The sequence below is a fragment of the Podarcis vaucheri genome (assembly GCF_965113315.1).
Source record: "Podarcis vaucheri genome assembly, chromosome: 2".
Taxonomy (NCBI): domain Eukaryota; kingdom Metazoa; phylum Chordata; class Lepidosauria; order Squamata; family Lacertidae; genus Podarcis; species Podarcis vaucheri.
The window spans coordinates 115,588,919-115,608,985 of NC_138760.1; the positions used below are offsets into that span (position 1 = coordinate 115,588,919).

The 20,067-nt window shown below is 42.5% G+C and overlaps 3 protein-coding genes and 1 long non-coding RNA gene across 7 annotated transcripts in view; 2 read left to right on the top strand and 2 right to left on the bottom strand.

Annotated features, from left to right (window-relative positions):
- The window catches only part of LOC309525078 (uncharacterized protein), a 57,058-nt gene extending 41,808 nt beyond the window's left edge, over positions 1-15,250 (top strand). For 2 of the 3 annotated variants that reach the window (XM_082210449.1, XM_082210448.1), the window contains exons 2-3: positions 4,862-5,980; positions 14,788-15,250. In XM_082210449.1, coding sequence (XP_082066575.1) covers positions 5,023-5,980; positions 14,788-14,906 — 1,077 coding nt within the window. In that variant the 5' untranslated portion in view covers positions 4,862-5,022 and the 3' untranslated portion in view covers positions 14,907-15,250. Of the gene's footprint in view, positions 1-3,231; positions 3,400-4,861; positions 5,981-14,787 lie in introns of those variants that run through there. The other variant, XM_082210447.1, reaches the window with a different exon arrangement.
- Positions 1-20,067, top strand: part of LOC309524682 (uncharacterized protein) — a 139,826-nt gene that overhangs the window by 74,752 nt on the left and 45,007 nt on the right. Inside the window, exon 1 of one of the 2 annotated variants that reach the window (XM_082209578.1) lies at positions 1,188-1,364. The exons of the other annotated variant lie outside the window; for it this stretch is intronic. The gene's annotated coding sequence lies outside the window, so the exon portion shown is untranslated. Of the gene's footprint in view, positions 1-1,187; positions 1,365-20,067 lie in introns of those variants that run through there. 2 annotated transcript variants of the gene reach the window in all.
- The window catches only part of NRM (nurim), a 143,494-nt gene that overhangs the window by 68,795 nt on the left and 54,632 nt on the right, over positions 1-20,067 (bottom strand). The window lies entirely within an intron of this gene.
- The window catches only part of LOC309525433, an 85,899-nt gene continuing 82,093 nt past the window's right edge, over positions 16,262-20,067 (bottom strand). The window contains exon 3 of the long non-coding RNA XR_014216276.1: positions 16,262-16,594. This is a non-coding gene — a long non-coding RNA (uncharacterized lncRNA). The remainder of the gene's footprint in view (positions 16,595-20,067) is intronic.

The following is a 20,067-nucleotide window of genomic DNA, read 5'->3' on the forward strand; positions in this document are numbered from 1 at the left end:
AAAGAGACTAGGGCCCTGCGGGACTTGACATCTTTCCGCAGGGCCTGCAAGACAGAGCTGTTCCACCTGGCCTTTGCTTTGACTCAGTCTGACCCTTATGTTTCCCTCCCCTTATGGTTTTGATTTATGGACTACTTTTAAAATGAGGCTGCTTTTTAAATTGCATTTTAATCTGTATTTTAAATTGGTTTTTTTCTCCCCCTATTATGTTTTTACTGTAATTTTACTGGTGTTAGCCACCCTGAGCCCGGCTCTGGCCAGGGAGGGCGGGGTATAAATAAAATTTATTATTATTATTATTATTATTATTATTATTATTATTAGACATTAAGAACTTCCTGATCCTGCTTCTTTATAAGACATCTGAAGGCAGCCCTGTATGGAGAAGTTTTACTGTTTGATTCTTCATTGGTTTTTAAAAAAATATTCTGTTGGGAGCTGCCCTAGTGGCTGGGGAAACACAGCCAGATGAGCGGTTATAATGTTGTTGTTACAATATTATTCTTATGCTTAATTGAATAGCAGTTCCCGGAAGCCGCGGAAGGGGAGAGATGCTCTTGGGCTCCCATCCTCCTTGCAGGCTTGGCCACCGTGAGGAGACAGTGCTGAGATTCCTGCATTGCAGGGGGTTGGACTAGATGACTCTCAGGGTCCCCTTCCATCTCAACGATTCTATGATTCTAACAGGGTGCGGGGCTAGATGGGCTTGATCAAACTATAGGGCTCTTCGTGGGATCTGTGTGTGTGAGAGAGAGTGAGAAAGAGCGCACCTTCAGGGAGAGGCCACGTCTCTTCTTTACAAAGAGGCTGAATCAGCAGCAAACCCCCCCCCCCACCCGTCGCTTCTGTGTGCAGGCAGAGAACGTCTTTGTGTGTGTGTGTGAGAGAGAGAGAGAGAGAGGGAGAGAGAAAACCTTCAGGGAGAGGCCATGTCTCTTATTTGCAACCAGAATGAAGGAGCTGCAATACCCCCACACTTGACCCACCGCTTCCCTGCCTGCTCTCTCTCCATCCCAAACCCCAATTATGGGTATTGCATTGCATGCGCCCCCAAGCTTGCTGCACCCCGAGGCGCTTTGCACTCACGGGATTCCTTGCAGGACAAGGACAGGGCACGACGGAAGAGGGGGCGGGTCAGCTGTTCTAATTAAGCCGCGCCCCCTTTCCCAAATCAGTATCGAGCAGTAGCACCCTCCCCTCTAGTAGAGTGCACTCTCTGCCTTTAACCCTTAAGGCAACGAGTATCTGTTCCCTATACTCGAAGCCCAGGTTCCCTCCCTCCTCTCCCCATTGGCTGGGTCCTGCAATTATCCCGCCCCCGGAGATATCCTGCCTCCCAGGCGGGGGCTCCCATTCCCGCCCCCGCTGCCCAGGGTCGCTGCATTTACCGCCGCCCTCAAGATTTCGGGTGAGTGCAAAGCCAGCGGCGGGGAAGAAGGGAAGGGGCTTGGCAAGGGGGTGGGTGTCCAGGATGGGAAGCCCCGGGACGGGGAGAAGAAGAGAAGGGAGGAAAGGGAGCTATTTCTCTTAATGGGGCCTTGAAGGTGGAGGGAGGGAGGGGTTTCCACTGTGGAAAGAGAGAAGCTTCCTCCTGCCCGGATCTGGTACAAAGGGAGTTGCAGGGAAGGAGGCGGGAAAGGGCAGAGGGTTGGGTATTGCAGACCAGCCTCGCCATAGTAGTAATAATAGTAATAATAATCTGATATTTATACCCCGCCCATTTTCAGGGTTTCCTGCACAAGTTCTGGATGGGGGAAGAGGAAGGAGGAAAGGGAGTTCTTCTTTTTAATGGGGGCTTTGAAGGTGGAGTAGGGGGGTTACGCTGTGGAAAGAGAGAGAGGCTTCTTCCTGCACGGATGTGGTGCGAAGGGAATTGCATGGAAGGAGGGAAGAGGGTTGGGTATTGATGGCCAGGCTCATAATATTATTATTAATAATGATGATGATGATGATAAAATAAATAAATAAATAAATAAATAAATAATAAAAATAATACCCTGCCCATTGTCTGGGTTTCCCCAGCCAGTCTGGGCGGCTTCCAACAAAATAAAAAACACCCAAAACAACCAAACATTGAAGTCTTTTGTAGAAATGGCCTTCAATTTTAAAGAAATGCCCTCTTTAAGAAATCACGTGGTGTAAATTTGTATGTTGTCCTCGAGGTGCAAACACACATAGCATGAGCAAGCAAGCAGTGCTCCAAAGTGCTTCTCTTGTGAACTTGCCATCTAAGTTGTTTACTAATGGCAAAGGCTCCTGTTTCCCAAAAGGACAGGAGGGGGAGGTCTCTCCCCCACTTTTAAGCCACCCCACTCCCACCGCATGGAAGGCAGAGGTCTTGTTCTTTCACAACATGAGTAAACCTTGTGTGTATCTGAAGTGAACCAGGTGCTGCGGCTCCTTCCCCTCTCACTGGGCTGCTGCAAGAAAAGGCAGCGGAGGAGGAGGAAACAGATGGGTTTGAAGGCTCTTTCTGCCCCTCTCTCCTGAGCAGAGGGTGTTTGCAGGGCAGGAGGACAGAGGAGGCAGCAGTGGGTGGATCCACCGCCTCTCCCAGGGGGTCCAGATGCAAGTAGAAGAAGAAGAAGAAGAGTTTGGATTTGATATCCCGCCTTTCACTCCCCTTCAGGAGTCTCAAAGCGGCTAACATTCTCCTTTCCCTTCCTCCCCCACAACAAACACTGTGAGGTGAGTGGGGCTGAGAGACTTCAAAGAAGTGTGACTGGCCCAAGGTCACCCAGCAGCTGCAAGTGGAGGAGCGGAGACGCGAACCCGGTTACCCAGATTACGTGACTACCGCTCTTAACCACTACACCACACTGGCTCAAGTAGGGGGCTTCCTTCTTCTCCATGTATTCAGAGCAATCCAACCATGTATTCAGAGCAGTCCTTTGCAAATTACTGTCTTTCTCGGTGTATAAGACGAGGTTTTTTTACCCAGTTTTTAAAGTTAAAAAGCATGGGTCGTCTTATACATGGGATATAGCAATTAAATATATAAATAAATGCAGTACTTGCTCTTGCAGTCACAGCTCCTCGCAGTGGCGAGCCCTAGGGCCTCCATAGTCTGCTTGCCTCCCCCCACTCTGCCCGCCCTACAGCTGGGAGGGAGGCTGTAGGCTGTTCGTTTTTGCCGTGCAGCGTCTTTGTGCTGCTCTGCAAACTAATGGGGAAGGCCACCTGCAAAACAAAGCTGCTGATCAAATATATTTCTCCCCTCTATGCCTTTCCTGCACCTTTCCCGTGAAACATCTTGGAGGCTACAAATTTATGCACTGCTCCTCTTGCGTAACGTTGTACCGCCCGCCTGCTATTCCGTAGCCGCCTCTACCCATGCAGACTCTGTAAATGAAGGGGGAAGGGGGGAAGGCCACCTGCAAAGCGGAGCTGCCAATCAAGGTATTTTTCGACTTTCGCCTTTCCTGCGCCTTTCCCATGCAGAAACCACCTATCAGCTCCGCGATCGCCACCGGCAGCCGCCAATCACGCTCCTGCTTGCTGCGACAAGGGAAGCTGTCTATTGGCTGCCGCAGCAGCAAGAAGGAGGGCTAATGGCAGCGATCAGGCAGCTGCAACGCGAGTGGTTGTGAGCTGCGTTCTGGTGGGTTAGTGATTTTCAGCATTCCCCCCAAATAATCCTACCCAAAAGCTCAATCCCCCTATTTTCAAAATTTTGAAGCCCCCAAAATAGGGGTCGTCTTATAGACAGAAAAATACGGTAAGTCTCATGTTCCATGGGATCTAGTCTTATCTCCTGAGTTCACACCAATAAAACTCCGAAAGAGAGAGGAGTCCACCATTGTTTATTGCAAAGCAATAGGTTACAGTTGGATCGTTCCACAAAACTGCAACCCTGCCCAGTGGTTCAGGCAGTGGTATTTATATAATTTCAAACAAAGCATTTCGATTTCAACCAATCATTTACATCAGAGATGTCCAAGCGCTGGACCACAATTGACAGGTAGACCTCTGTGTTGTTTTGGGTCGATTATGAGACCTTTGACGGCTACGGCTCCGCCCCCTTTCCGCAAGAACTTCTGCACATGCTCCTGTTTCTGTTTTTGCTCAGCAGTTCCTTGTTTTAATATTTATTGATGCCAAAAGAATTAAATTTTTTTTGCGTCCCCCGCCTCCTTAAAAAAGTCCCTTTAGAGTTTCACGTTCCTCATATTCATCATTACCTCATTTTATTTATAATACACATGTGCGATAAGCACTGGCAATTTCTGCTGATTTAGTTTTGATTCCCACAGCATTCTGTTACGTTGTGTTTGTGTGCATGTTGGGAACTTGTGTTACATGCACCATGTGGCGACTCATGTTCCAGCTTTCAGCTGTATCTTTGTGGTTCTCATATTAGCTGTATTTCTGCCCCAATTGGGGGGCGGCAACTTGCAAAATAAGCAGTTTCATAAAGCACAGTCTACCATAACTTCTGTATTAGAAGCACACTCGAGGATTTACAGAGATACACATTATTACATTTATTGTGGCCCTTTGGGCAACTGCCACAAGGCCACTACTGCCCATACCATGCCAGCCTTGGGAAGGGAGAAGGGACAGGCAGGCGGAAGGAATTCCCAAAGGTGTTTGAAAATGGGTGGAGGCTCTTGGTAAGCGGGTGCCCAATAGGGGCTTCTACAGGGGCAGCAGAATGTCTTGGGCAGAATCCCTGCAGGCGCTCTGAGACTCCCTTGACTTCTTCCTTCCTCACAGGAAGCTACAACTTGCCTTGGCTTCTGCGCTCCTCAAGAAATTGAACCTGTAAACCTGGTCAGGATGGACGGAGGAAGATGGTTCATTTATTGTCTTTCCTAAAAGTCTAACAGGATTTTCTCTCTCTCCCCCCACTCCCAAACAGGTGAGGAAGACGATGGTCAGAATTCTACAGAGCCATCTGTGAATTCATTGGGAAGAACAAAGAAACAGTTTAAATGCAAGGAATGTGGAATGTGATTTAGTCACATTGGAAGACTGAGGATACACCAACAAACTCACACAGGAGAGAATCCATTTGAATACATGGAGTGTGGAAAGAGCTACAGTTGTAGTCAATCACTTAGAAGACATCAACTAACTCACACGGGGGAGAAACCATTTAAATGTATGGAGTGTGGAAAGAGATTCAGTGAAAGTGGAAACCTTAGAAGACATCAACGAACTCACGCAGGGGTGAAACCATATAAATGTATTGAATGTGGAAAGAGCTTCAGAGAAAATGGAGCCCTCAGAAAACATCAAGAAACTCACACTGGGGAGAAACCATTTAAATGCATTGAATGTGGAAAGAGCTTCAGTCGTAGTGGAGACCTTAGAAGACATCAACAAATTCACATGGGGGAGAAACTATTTAAATGTATTGAATGTGGAAAGAGCTTCAGTCATAGTGGAGCCCTTAGAAGACATCAACGTACTCACACGGTGGAGAAACCGTTTCAATGTATTGAATGTGGAAAGAGCTTCAGTGAAAGTGGAAACCTTAGAAAACATCAACAAACTCACACGGGGGAGAAACCATTTCAATGCACTGAATGTGGAAAGAGCTTCAGTCGTGGTGGAGTCCTTAGAAGACATCAACAAACTCACACAGGGGTCAAACCATATAAATGTATTGAATGTGGAAAGAGCTTCAGTGATAGTGGAGCCCTCAGAACACATCAGCGAACTCATACAGGGGAGAAAGCATTTGAATGCATTGAATGTGGAAAGAGCTTGGGTTCTAGTGGAGCCCTTAGAAGACATCAACGAACTCACACAGGGGAGAAACCATTTGAATGCATTGAATGTGGGAAGAGCTTCAGTCAAAAAGGAGACCTTAGAATACATCAGCGAACTCACACAGGGGAGAAACCCTTTAAATGTATTGAATGTGGAAAGAACTTGGGTTCTAGTGGAGCCCTTAGAACACATCAACGAACTCACACGGGGGAGAAACCCTTTAAATGTATTGAATGTGGAAAGAGCTTCAGACAAAATGCAGGCCTTAGAAGACATCAACGAACCCACTACACAAGCACATTAGTGACCAGCAGCCCTACCTGTCTATGGTGGAATTGAGAAATCGAGAAAACAATTTAAGATTGCGCTCCATCCCAGAGCTTGAGAAAGAGGACCTGACCGGCTATTTGACAACAGAATTTTCTAAATTCTGGGGTATAAAGGAAGACAAAGATTTTAAAATAACAACTGCGTTTAGATTGGGAAGAGTCACCAGGAAAGACAGGCCCAGAGACTGTTTGATTATCCTAAGGACCAAACAGGAGAGAGACAAAATACTTGACCTTCACTTTAATAAATCACTTGAGATCCAGGACAGAAGAGCGGAAATTTACAAGGATATTCCCAAACAATTATTGGATCTCAGAGCTAACTACACTGATCTAGCTAGACTTTTGAGAAGCAACGGGATACCTTACAGGTGGGAGTTTCCACAAGGTTTATCATTTAACTACAAAGGAAAGGTTAAAATTAAAACGAAAGAGGACAGCCAGAAGTTCCTACACGACCACGGAGAGGACCTGCAGAAGGGAACAGCAGTTCCTTGGCCTCCACCACAATCTGGAAAAGAACCAACACCCTCGGACTTGGACAAAAAAGAAGACACCCCATAAAGAGCAACAACAGATTGATACAGGATGTCTCTGCAGCTGTATAGTTGGAACATTAATGGCGCAAATTCCCCGGAAAAACGCAAAAGGATTTTTCATATTTTGAAAAAAGAACATTTGGATATAATTTGTTTGCAAGAAACCCATGTGACTAGGCTCCATAGGAAAGTGTTAATTAACAAAAGATTAGGCCAAGAATTTATCTCATCAGACAGAGTCAAAAAGAGAGGCGTGGTGATCTACGCAAAGGAGAACCTATCACCGAAATTTTTGTTTAAAGATGAACAAGGAAGAATCCTGGCAATTGAAATACAAACTCAAGGAGAAAAAGTTTTGATATTAGGAATCTACGCACCAAATGAGGGGAAATCAGAATTTTACAAGAAGCTACATGAGACGTTACTGGACTATCTGGATTATTCCAACATCATTATGATGGGAGACATGAATGGGGTGGTCTCTACTTATATGGATAAGTCACAGAACCAGAACTTAACTAAGGATGGCAGACTACCAAAAACTTTTTTTGAACTAACTGACAATATGGACTTGATTGATATATGGAGGACGAGAAACCCCTTAGGTAAAGAAGGAACTTTTTTCTCTGAGGCCCACCTGTCATGGACAAGAATCGACCAAATTTGGACAACTAGAGGGCTGGCACCTAAGACTATAAGAGTGGAAATCTGCCCAAAGACCTGCTCCGACCATAATGCTTTGAAAATGGAAGTGAGACTCACTCCAGCTGATTCCTTCAGATGGAAAATGAATGACAATCTGTTAAGAGATCAAGAGATTGTAAAGAAGGCCCAAAAAGCTTTAAAGGACTATTTTGAAATTAATTTGAATACCTCAGTGGAAAAAAGAATAATCTGGGACGCAAGTAAAGCGGTTATGAGAGGGTTTCTGATACAACAGAACACGATCAAGAAAAAACTTTGGAATGGAAAAAAGGATAAGATACTAGAGAAGATAAGAGATGGAGAGAAAAAATTAAGATTGAATCCAAAATCAAAAGAGACTTTAAGAGAAATTAAATTCCACCAGTCACAATATACGAAATTGATAAACCAAGAAGTGGAATGGAAAATTAAACAAATGAATCAAAGATCTTTTGAATCTGCGAACAAATGTGGGAAACTGCTAGCTTGGCAGTTGAAAAAGAGACAAAAATTAAATTATGTTACCAACCTAGAAGTTGAAGGGAAAAACATTCAGAAACCGGGAGAAATTAGAAAGTGCTTCCAGAAATACTTTAAAAAATTGTATACCCAAGGGTCTGAGGAAGCGATTGAGATAGAACAATTTTTGAAAGACAATGGCCTACCAGAACTATCTCAAGAGAAGAGATCAACCTTGAATTGCAAAATAACACAACAGGAAATTGAGGATGCCATTCAGAACATGCAGCTAGGCAAATCTCCAGGACCTGATGGACTTACCTCCAAGTATTATAGGATGTTAAAAGACTACTTGATACAACCATTAATGGAGGTTTGTAACCAGATTATGGGGGGAGGGAGGGCACCAGAAACGTGGAAAGAAGCATTCATCACACTGATACCCAAAGTGGAAACTGAAAAGACTCAACTTAAGAACTACCGTCCCATCTCACTCCTAAACGTGGATTACAAAATATTTGCAGACATTTTGGCAAATAGATTTTAAAAAGTATTAAATGAAGTAATTCATAAGGACCAAGCAGGCTTTCTCCCAGGCAGGCATTTGTTTGACAATACCAGGAACATTATTGATATTCTGGAACTGTTGCAAACAAATATTAACACCAAAGCAGTGCTGATATTTATTGATGCTGAGAAGGCCTTTGATAATATTTCTTGGAAGTTTATGAAGAAAAACTTGGAAGGGATGGGAGTGGGACGGGGGTTTGAGAATGTAATAGAAGCAGACATCCATTGGACAAGCAATATACATTCCATTCCGAGCCACATCACTCGATGTCACGGATCGACCAGGTCTGGATATCAAATGAACTTTGTCCTAGGGTAAAACAAGTTGAAATAAAACCGAGAGTAATCTCTGATCATAGTCCGATAGAATGGGAACTGGAGAGCTATGACAGAAGAACTTTTAGATGGAGACTAAAGGATTATCTTTTAAATGATCAAAGAATTGTAGAAAATGCGCATAAAAAGCTATCAGAATATTTCATGGATAATCGAGATAAAGGTACAAACATTAACGTAGTCTGGGACGCCAGCAAAGCTGTGATAAGAGGATACTTTGTCCAACAGAATTCGATTAAAAATAGGAACAGAGAGAAAGGGAAAGAGGAAATCTTAAGGCAGATTATGGACAGTGAACAAAAATTAATTCGAAAACCCAACTCTCAGAAAATAAAAGAAAACATAAAAATTCTCCAAGCCCAATTTGCTGCGATAATAAATAGAGAGATAGAGTGGAATATTAAAAAGTTAAGACAAAAGAGCTTCGAATTCTCAAATAAATCTGGAAAGTGGTTGGCGTGGCAGATTAAGAAGAGAAAAGAACAAAGTACAATAAATAGAATTATAATAGAGGGAGAAGAGGTTACTGATCCAAAAGGAATTAGGAAAGAGTTTCTAGATTACTATAGAAGCCTTTATAAAAAGAAAGATAGAAACAACTCAAGGAAGATAGAAAGATTTCTGAAAGAGAAAATGGTGCAGAAAATCCCAATTGACAAGAAGCAACGATTGAATAAGTTAATTGAAACAGAAGAGATATAGGAGGTAATTAAAGATCTAAAAAGAGGGAAGGCTCCGGGACCCGATGGATTCACAGCAAGTTACTACAAAGAGATGAAATCTGTACTTGTGAACCCTTTGAAGGAGACTATGAATAATGCTTTAAGAAAAGGAGAAATCCCAGAGACCTGGAAGGAGGCGTTCATTACTCTCATCCCGAAGCAGGACACAGATTTAACTCAGGTTAACAACTATAGGCCAATCTCGTTGTTGAACACGGACTACAAAATATTTTCAGGTATTCTAGCAAGAAGACTGAAGTCCATATTGGTGGAAATTATTCATAAAGACCAGGCCGGATTTCTTCCAGGCAGGAATATGAGGGACAATATAAGAAGTATAATTAATATGCTAGAATTCCTATCGGTTAGAATCGACAAGCAGGCGATAATGATGTTTGTAGACGCGGAAAAAGCGTTCGACAACGTGGCGTGGGACTTTATGATGAAGAACTTAGAACACCTGGATGTAGGCAGATATTTTTTTAATGGAGTGAACGCAATATACAGAGATCAAAAGGCCAAACTGATCATAAACAATATTGTGACAGAAGAAATAAAGATACAGAAGGGAACACGACAGGGATGTCCACTCTCCCCGTTGCTGTTCATAATGGTATTGGAAGTACTTCTGAATTCAATCAGACAAAACCGGAAAATTAAAGGAGTGACAATTGGACAACACGCTTATAAGACCAAAGCATTTGCAGACGATTTAGTCATCATGACGGAAGACCCAATAACTACAATAGAAGAAATACTAAAGGAAATAGACCAATTTGGAGAAATAGCAGGCTTTAAATTAAATAAGAGGAAAACAAAGATGATGGTAAAGAATATAGATCAAAGAACAATAGAAATAATCCAAGAACAGTCACAGATACAGGTGGTTAAGAAAATAAAATATTTGGGGATTTGGCTTACGCCTAAAAATATAGACTTATTTAAAAATAACTATGAGCCAGTGTGGAGAGAAATAAGAAAAGACCTGGAAGCATGGGGAAGACTGAAACTGTCTCTTTGGGGAAGGATTAATACTATTAAAATGAATGTATTACCGAGGGTATTATTTTTATTTCAGACCATTCCCATAATTAAGGGGGGTAGAGTGTTCAAGGAATGGCAGAGAGTACTATCAAGATTTATATGGCAGGGCAAAAAACCCCGTATAAAATATAAACTGTTGACAGATAGAAGGGAAAGGGGAGGCTTTGCCTTACCGGACTTGGGACTCTACTATGAGGCAGTATGTCTCTGCTGGATAAAAGATTTGGGCCAAGCTAAAGAATAAGGAGTTACTCGATTTAGAGGGTTTTAATAACAGGTTCGGCTGGCATGCCTATCTGTGGTGTGGTAAGAGGAAAATGCATAAGGGGTTTGAAAATCATATTTTTAGAGGCCCACTTATCGAAGTATGGGAAAGATATAAGAACATACTAGAACCTAAGATCCCACACTGGCTTTCACCCCTCAAAGTGATGAGCCTCAAGAAAATCAATATGAGTGGAGACTGGGCAACATATGAACAACTGCTAATGAAAGAGAATGGGAAATGGAAATTAAAACCGTATGAGCAGATTAAGGGGTACGTGTACGACTGGTTGCACCATGTCCAAGTTAACGAGATGTTTAGAAAAGAGGCTAAAGATAGAGGGTACGCAGATAAAGAATCAAAATTCCAGACGGAAATTATAAATAGTGAGGTGAAAATAATATCTAGAATGTATAAGATGTTGCTGGATTGGAATTTGGCAGACGAAGAAGTTAAGACAGTAATGATTCGATGGGCCAATGATGTGGGCCATGCTATACAATTTGAAGATTGGGAGAATGTGTGGAAAGAGGGTCTGGATTTCACTGCGTGTACATAGGCGCCGACTCCATGGGGCTTGAGGGGGCTTGAGCCCCCTCAAAAATTTTTTTGGGGGGGCTCAGCCCCCCCAATAATCTCGGGCGCCCTTGCCGCCATCCCCCGCCTCCTCCCCACCTGCTCCCTCCCCAGCCAGCCAGCCAGCCGCGCGCCCTAGCTGGAGAGCCCCGGCCGTCCCCCGCGAGGACAGGGGAATCCCCGGGGGCGGGGGCTTCTGCCTCTAGCCCCAGGTTTCCCGCATATCAGCTGTTCCGGAGCTGATTAATAGGCAGCAGCACGCTCTCCCCTATTCGCTCACGAGGGGGCGGCGCCACTTTATTTGCATATTCATGAGCTTATTTGCATATTCATGAGCTTATTTACATTTCACGAGCTTTCCCGGCCCCCCCCAATATTTTTTATAAGTCCGCGTCCCTGTGCGTGTATGACGGTGAAAGAGAACGTCATGAAGATGTTTTACAGGTGGTACATAACACCTGCGAAATTGTCAAAAATGTACAAAGTAGACAGCAAATGTTGGAAGTGCGAAGAGAAGGAGGGTGTTTTTTATCACATGTGGTGGGAGTGCAGGAGAGTGAGAGAATATTGGGAGGAAGTATATATTGAATTAAAAAAGGTTCTAAAATATACGTTTACCAAAAAACCCGAAATTTTCCTGCTAGGAATACTAGGGAATGAAATTAAGAAAAAAGACCACAAATTTATGTATTATGCAGTAACAGCAGCAAGGATAGTCCTTGCTCAGAAGTGGAAAAAAAAGGAAATGCCAACAATAGAGGAGTGGAGATCGAAGTTACTAGACTACGCGGATTTGGACAGATTAACTGGAAAGATCAGACATCTAAGAGACCAAAAGTTTGTCAAGGACTGGGGGAAATATGTGGATTACTTGGAGCATCTTAGTGAAGGTCAAATAACGTTAAGGGGATTCAGAGAAGCACTGTGAAAGAGGAAGAGGTATTGTCTAAGGTAAATAGAGGTAGAAGAATGTCTAATGACAATACATACTAGGTAATGTGTATCTTAGAATTTTATTGCGGAAGATTTACGGGCGGGTTGAAGGAAGTCCAGGAAGAAACGACTATGTTAACTTGATAGGTGAAAAACTTTTTATTTGTATATATGGTATATCTGTCCTGTGTTGTTATTCTTGTTCTTTATTCTTATGCTTTAGTATTTCATTCTTTTTTTCTTTACTTCTGGAAAACTAATAAATACTTATCTGAAAAAAAAAAGAGAATGTAATAGAAGCAATTTATTCAGAACAAAAGGCTGTTGATAGTGAACAATGTGGTGACAGAAGAGTTTTATATTGAAAAAGGAACACGACAGGGGTGCCCCCTATCCCCTCTATTATTTATCTCGGTCCTGGAGGTGTTGCTAAATATGATTAGGAAGGATCGGCAGGTACAAGGAATACGGGTCGGAGCGAAACAATATAAACTGAAAGCATTTGCAGATGACCTGGTTTTAACACTACAGGAGCCAGAATCTAGTACAAAAAGAGTTTTAGAATTGATTCAAGAATTTGGTCGGGTGGCGGGATTTAAGCTGAATAAACAAAAAACTAAGGTACTAGGGAAAAATTTGACATCTTCTGAAACAGATGGGTTTCAGAAGGAAACAGACTTAAACATTGTTAAAAAAGTGAAATACCTGGGGGTCAATCTGTCTTCTAAAAATTTGAACTTATTTAAAGACAACTATGAGAAATGTTGGTCAGAAGTTAAAAAAGACCTAGAAATCTGGTCAAGATTGAAATTATCCTTGTTAGGCCGAATTGCGGCTATAAAAATGAACGTCTTGCCAAAAATGTTGTTTCTGTTTCAAGCCTTGCAGATCGTGGACAGAGTGGAATGTTTTGGAAAGTGGCAGAAGGATATTTCAAAATTTGTTTGGCAAGGCAAAAAGCCCCGAATAAAGTTTAAAATATTAACTGATGCAAAAGAAAGAGGGGGGTTTGCCCTGCCAGACTTAAGGTTATACTATGAAGCTGCTGCCTTCTGCTGGATGAAAGATTGGATTCTGTTAGAAAACACTGATGTCTTAGATCTGGAGGGCTTTAACAACTCGCTAGGTTGGCATGCGTATCTGTGGTATGACAAGGCAAAAACACATGGAACGTTCAAAAACTATATTGTCAGAAAAGCAATATTTATGGTCTGGAAAAAATATAAAGACTTACTTGAAAGTAAGACTCCGAGGTGGTTATCACCAATAGAGGCCAAGGCTCAGAAAAAACCTAATGTGGAGGCCGGTTGGCCGAAATATTGGGAAATAATAGAAAACATTGGCGATAATTGGAGGTTGCAGAGCTTTGAAAAATTAAAGGGTAAGGTGCAAGATTGGTTTCATTATGCCCAAATCAATGAGGTTTTTAAGTTGGACAAAAAAACAGGATTCCAGGTGGAAAAATCGAAACTTGAGACAGAGCTGTTAGAACCAAAGACCAAGGTATTATCGAGAATGTATAACTTGCTGCTTAAATGGAATACCCAGGATGAGACAGTTAAATCAGCCATGATAAAATGGGCTCAGGACATTGGTTATAATATCATGTCTGAGGACTGGGAAAGGTTATGGACCACCGGTATGAAGTTTACGGCATGTAATGCCTTGAAAGAAAACGTTATGAAAATGGTATACAGGTGGTACATGACCCCAGTCAAGCTTGCTAAGATATACCATTTGTCTGATAATAAATGTTGGAAATGCAAGGAGGCTGAGGGGACATTCTTTCACCTTTGGTGGACTTGTCCAAGAGTGAAGGCCTTCTGGGAAATGATCTACAACGAGTTAAAAAAGGTGTTTAAGTTCACCTTCCCTAAGAAACCGGAGGCCTTCCTTCTGGGCATTGTCGGCCAAAAGGTGTTAAAGAAGGATAGAACCTTTTTTATGTATGCTACCACAGCAGCAAGAATCCTTATCGCTAAGTATTGGAAGACTCAAGATTTGCCCACACTGGAAGAGTGGCAGACGCAATTGATGAACTACATGGAGCTAGCTGAGATGACTGCCAGGATCCGAGACTTGGGAGAAGAAGCAATGGAGGAGGACTGGAAAAAATTTAAGGACTATTTGCAAAAGTTTTATAAGTTATATGAACTATAGGATTTCGCATGACTTCGAATGTTAGCCCCAGAAACGAGAGTGGAATACATACGAAATTAGATAATATTAATGAAAGAATCAATGTTTAAATGGCCAAAAAGGACAGTATGTTTGCTTATAGAGTAAACGGAAAATAAGGGATTTAAAATTAAATTGTAATTGAAAGTATAAAAGAAACACAGGAAACAAGGTTATAATTTGCTGATAAATTTATTGTTAAGAATGCTCTGTGCGGGAGATGCGGGGAAGTCCGTTGGAAAATTGAAATAAGTTGTTAAAAAAAGAAAAAAGAAGACATCAACGAACCCACACAGGGGAGAAACCATTTGAATGTATGGAATGTGGAAAGAGCTTCAGTTGTAGTGGAGACCTTAGAACACATCAACGAACTCACTCGGGGGAGAAACAATATAAATGCAATGAATGTGGAAAGAGCTTCAGACAAAATGCAGCCCTTAGAATACATCAACGAACTCACACAGGGGAGAAACCGTTTAAATGTATGGAATGTGGAAAGAGCTTCAGTTGTAGAGGAGACCTTAGAACACATCTACAAACTCACTCGGGGTAGAAACCATTTAAATGCATTGAATGTGGAAAGAGCTTTAGTCGTAGTGGAGACCTTAGAAGACATCAACGAATTCACACGGAGGAGAAACCATTTGAATGCATGGAGTGCGGAAAGAGCTTCAGTCAAAGTGGAAGTCTTAGAAGACATCAACAAACTCATACAGGGCAGAAACCATTTAAATGTATGGAGTGTGGAAAGAGCTTCAGACAGTGTGGAGACCTTAATATTCATGAGCGAATTCACCCAGGTGAAAAGCCATATCAATGTATGTAGTGTTCCACTCAAGGTTCACTCTTTACTTCACATCAAGAAACTCATAAAGGCGGAAATCAATTTTAAATGCATGGAATCTGTGTGGTGTTCTGGTGTTAGTATTTAAATTTGTATACACATATATATGTAGTAAAGTAATGAAGGTCACATATACTGAATGTAGAAAAGAAGTTGTAAGTTGTTGCTAGATAAACGGGGAGAGTGTGAATCTGGAATGCTCAAGGTGTGTGATGAATCTGTTGAGTTTTGACCTCCGCCCTTCAATGCCAAAATGATGGGCTGCCCTTGTCTTGTGGATCAGCATCTGTCGGCTTCAGGGAAATGGGATACCTCAGATGTTGGGAAACAACGCCCATAAGCCTCAGCCCATATGGCCAAGAATGATGGGAGTTGTAGTTCCAAAGCTCAAGGGTGGAAAATCTCACGTGTCTTACAACTTTTCATGAATAGTTATAGGTCAAACTTTTGTTGATACGGAGCTCATTTTTAGCTTCCAGGAGCAGCTAGTCACTTCTGCTTTATAAACAAACCCAAATATATTGACACACTTTACATTAAACCCAAATTTCAGAACAGAGACATTTTTTTAAAGCCCCCTTTTTTTCTTTACAAACCATTATCTTCTCAATCCAAGATTTGCTTTTCATATGTATAAAAATACTTGGTTAGCAAGGGGGTACAGAAATAATAATAAAAAAGCTACAATAAAAGCATTAAAGGTAAAGGTAAAGGTACCCCTGCCCGAACGGGCCAGTCTTGACAGACTCTGGGGTTTGTGCGCCCATCTCACATCTATAGGCCGGGGGCCAGTGCTGTCCGGAGACACTTCCGGGTCACGTGGCCAGCGTGACAAAGCTGCATCTGGCGAGCCAGCGCAGCACACGGAACGCCGTTTACCTTCCCGCTGGTAAGCGGTACCTATTTATCTACTTGCACCCGGGGGTGCTTTCGAACTGCTAGGTTGGCAGGCGCTGGGACCGAGCAGCGGGAGCGCACCCCGCCGCGGGGATTCGAACCGCCGACCTTTCGATCGGCAAGCCCTAGGCGCTGAGGCTTTTACCCAGTGATAATGCTTCACAATAAAAGCATTATCAGCATTTAAAAAGAAATGCTAGTGGATGTTCAAGGCATTGAGTTACAGATTAAAGCAAAGAGCAACCATTTCTTCTGCAAGCTGTTTCCCATCCAGTATTTCCCAGCTTCTGCCTTCTGAACTATGTTCCTCTGCAAACCACTGGTCCAAATCTATACAGTCCTCCTGCTCCTGGGAAGATTCAGAGGGAGGCTCCCACGAATGTGCCTCAGTGCAGCTCTCCTCAGCTGGGTCCCTGGTTAGGTTTTGGTTTAGGGGAGCAAGCATGGGCCTGGCCCTTGGGTGGGGGCGAGGGGAGAAGGGAAGAGAAGTAGAGGGGATGCTTCTTTTTCTGCGCAAGGCTAGTTCTTGTTTCTCCCAAGTATGCGCCTGTAATCAGTGAGCGTGCATTTAGCAGGAGTGTATCCCTTTGTCTTGGAGTGCAAGATGATTCAGAAGGCCTTAGAGCGAAGCACGTGTATCGCATATGTTAAGTTGATTGCAGCCTTTTAAAAAATTAATATTCTTTATTGATTAAAAAAATTGCATGTCTATACAAGCATGTACAATCTCTTAACAGGTAGAAAAAACAAAATAATAGAACAAAATAATGTGTTCAAAATAATAGAAAATTTATAAAGAAAGAAAAAATAAAGAATTAACAAAGATAAGAAACCAAGAAATAATAGTAAGGAAAAAAGACAAAAGTTATTTACATAGTAAAACTACTCATCGACACAGTCCTTCCCATCTTTCTCATTATACTGTTTGATATAACATTCTTTTTTACACAGGCTTACATTATATAATAACATTTCTTTCTGCTTTGTATATATTCTTTTGATATTTTTCTTTACAAATATCACTCAATTTCTGCTCATATGGAGTTATTTGTGCAATAAAGTTTTACATAATTCTTAAATATTATCTATTCTCTAGTTGTTTTTTGTTTCAATATTCTTTTAACTGATCTTGTTAGTTTTGCTAATTGTAGTTATCATGAGTATCTGCCAATCTGTAATCTCTGGAAGCGTTTCATTTTTCTAGCTCCTTGCTATAAGGGTTCTAGCTGCTGTTATACCATACATAAACAATGATCTTATAACTTTTTAAATTTCTGATGGTAATATACCAAGTAGCAAAATCTTTGGCGTTTTGTTTTTTTTAAAGTAATTTTAAATAGTTTCTTAAACTCGTTATAAATATCATTCCAGTATTTGCCAATGGCTACCACATATGATAGTATGACCCCTCCTCTTTTTTACGTCAGATTGATGTTTTCCCTTTATACATTTTAGCAAGCTTTTTTCGGGTAAGATGCCATCTATATACCACTCCCTGCAAGGCCTTTCCCACCTGGCCTACGGGGCGGGGCGCAGACTCACCCAGCCCTACTATGTTAAATATGTATTCTGTAGTTGACCTTTGTAATGTGTTTTGAAATCTTTAAGATAATAGTTTAGTTTTCTGTTACGTTGCTTTGACCGTATACTCTATATTTCACATTTTTCACATTGTTTTATTTACCGTATTTTTCTCTCTATAACACGCACCCGACCATAACACGCACGTAGTTTTTAGAGGAGGAAAACAAGAAAAAAATATTCTAAACGGAACAGTGGATGTATGATTTTTGTGGTTCATGCTGTGGCCACAGACGTGATCTGATGGTGAGTTTGGGGTAGCCCAATGCAAACATCCTGAGGATGCATGTGGAGCTGTGCTTTGTAACCACGTTTTAAGTGGGGAGGGAAGGAAAGCACTCAAGGGACAAGGAGCACGTGTGGAGTGTGTGGAGAAGGATGCTGCTAATAATGCAGAAGAGGGGTATAAGGGGAGAAGGCTCCTCTCCTCTCCTGCTTTTATCCTTTAAAGCAAGCAGGCTCTGCTTCTCTCCCTCCTCCCCGGCTCATCCCCCCGGCTTAGCGAGCTGAAAATCTTGCTTTAAAGGAGCCAACCGAACACTCGTGTAAGCGGCTCCTCTCCACTCCCGCTTTGCTCCTTTAAAGAAGCAGGCTCTCTGTCCCTCTCTCCTCCCCACTCAGCGGCTCTTCTCCCGCTTTGCTGTTTCAAAGCGAGCCACGGAGGAGGGAAGCATTTGCTCCGTAACACGCACAGACATTTCCCCTTACTTTCTAGGAGGGAAAAAATGTGTGTTATGGAGCGAAAACTACAGTATGTTTTATTGATTTAGTATGCTGTAAATCGCTTTGAGGTTTCTCTTAAAATTATAAAGTGGTATAGAAATTAAATAAAAGAAGTATAGAGAAGGGATATCCAACATGGGGTTGCTCACATGTTGGGCAACAACTCCCATAAGCCTCAGCCCATATGGTCAAGATTGATGAGAGGTATAGTTCAAAAGCTCAAGGGTGGGAAATCTCACGTTTCTTACAACTTTTCATTATGAATAATTATAGGTTAAACTTTTGTTGATACAGAGCTCACTTTTAGGGAGCAGCTCGTCACTTCTGCCTTATAAACAAACCCAAATATATTGACACAATTTACTTTAAAAGCAGATTTCAGAACAGAGATAAACCTCCCATCACTGTGGGGAGAGCCTGGGGCAAGGGATAAGAATGCAGGGTCGGCCTGACATCCATCAGTTCTCTGGCTCTGACAGCAGCCATCCAGGCATTTCTGCAAAACTCACAATCAGGACATGAAGGCGAGAGCCACCCTCTCTTTGTGACCCCCACCCTGTCTGAGGAAATCCCGTATACAAATTGCCAATTCAATTTCCTAGCTGCCAGCCTTTATGTGGCCAAAATGGAACCCTTCTGTCAAGGAAGAGAGGAAGGTACCAGTAACCTTGAGGCAGCTCCGTTGGTTACGTATGTCCAATAAATCTTTAGGTGGGGGGAAAAGATAGCCAAAGCCACGCAATGAGAACTGCATATGGTCAGTGGATACCGAAAACTGGCTGTGGGGGTGGGGAGCTGGTGGACAGCAGGCATGGAAAACTGGAGAGGGATGGATAGCAATGGAGTGTGATGGAAAAGGGCAATGTTTTGGATCACAAGCCCTCAGTGCCTCAGCATTTTCTTCCATGTCTTTACTAGACAGGCTGCTCTGGTGCACTGGAAATAGAGAGAATATCTTGCCTTCAACTTCTTCTCAATGCCAGCATCCACCTCCCATCATCCACAGCCATAGATGACGATTGCTGAGCCTGATGGGGGTTGGAATGCAGCAACATCTGGAGGGCCAGAGGTTCCCAAACTTTCCTGCAGGCTCCGGCCTAAGACCGAGTTCATCAGAGTTGGGTCCTTGTTGGCTAAGAGCGCCGGGGATGATGGGAGTTGTAGTCCAACAACATCTAGGGACCCAAGATTGAATGATGCTGGCTTGTAGGACATATTGCTGCCTAGGCTAAGCAGTCCTGGGTTTTGGTAGGAGGCCACACGTATACCACCTTGAGTTTCATGATGGAAGAAAGGAAGGATATGGCAGCAGAAAACTAGAATGTTTCTTAAATAAATCAAGGCCCATGGTTGCTTTTTGCTGAGCCCTGCTATATAGGCCTGCAGGACTCAGTCTCATGTTGGATTTTTGGCAGGGGGAAGTGTGTTGCCAGGATACTCTTTTCATCCTGCTTGCATTCTTTCTGTGTAAAGAATGTAAATCATTTAAACTGATTTTAATAACATTCTGATATTGCTTTAAACTGCCGAGGGTGGGGCCTTATAGTGAAGGGTGGCAACAAAATAATCTGAATACAGTGCTCTGGATTGGGATACAAAAGGAGCAACCTAGAATGAGTTTTGTTTGCCTAACTGGGCTCCCAAAATTGTTTCCTATGGTAATGACACA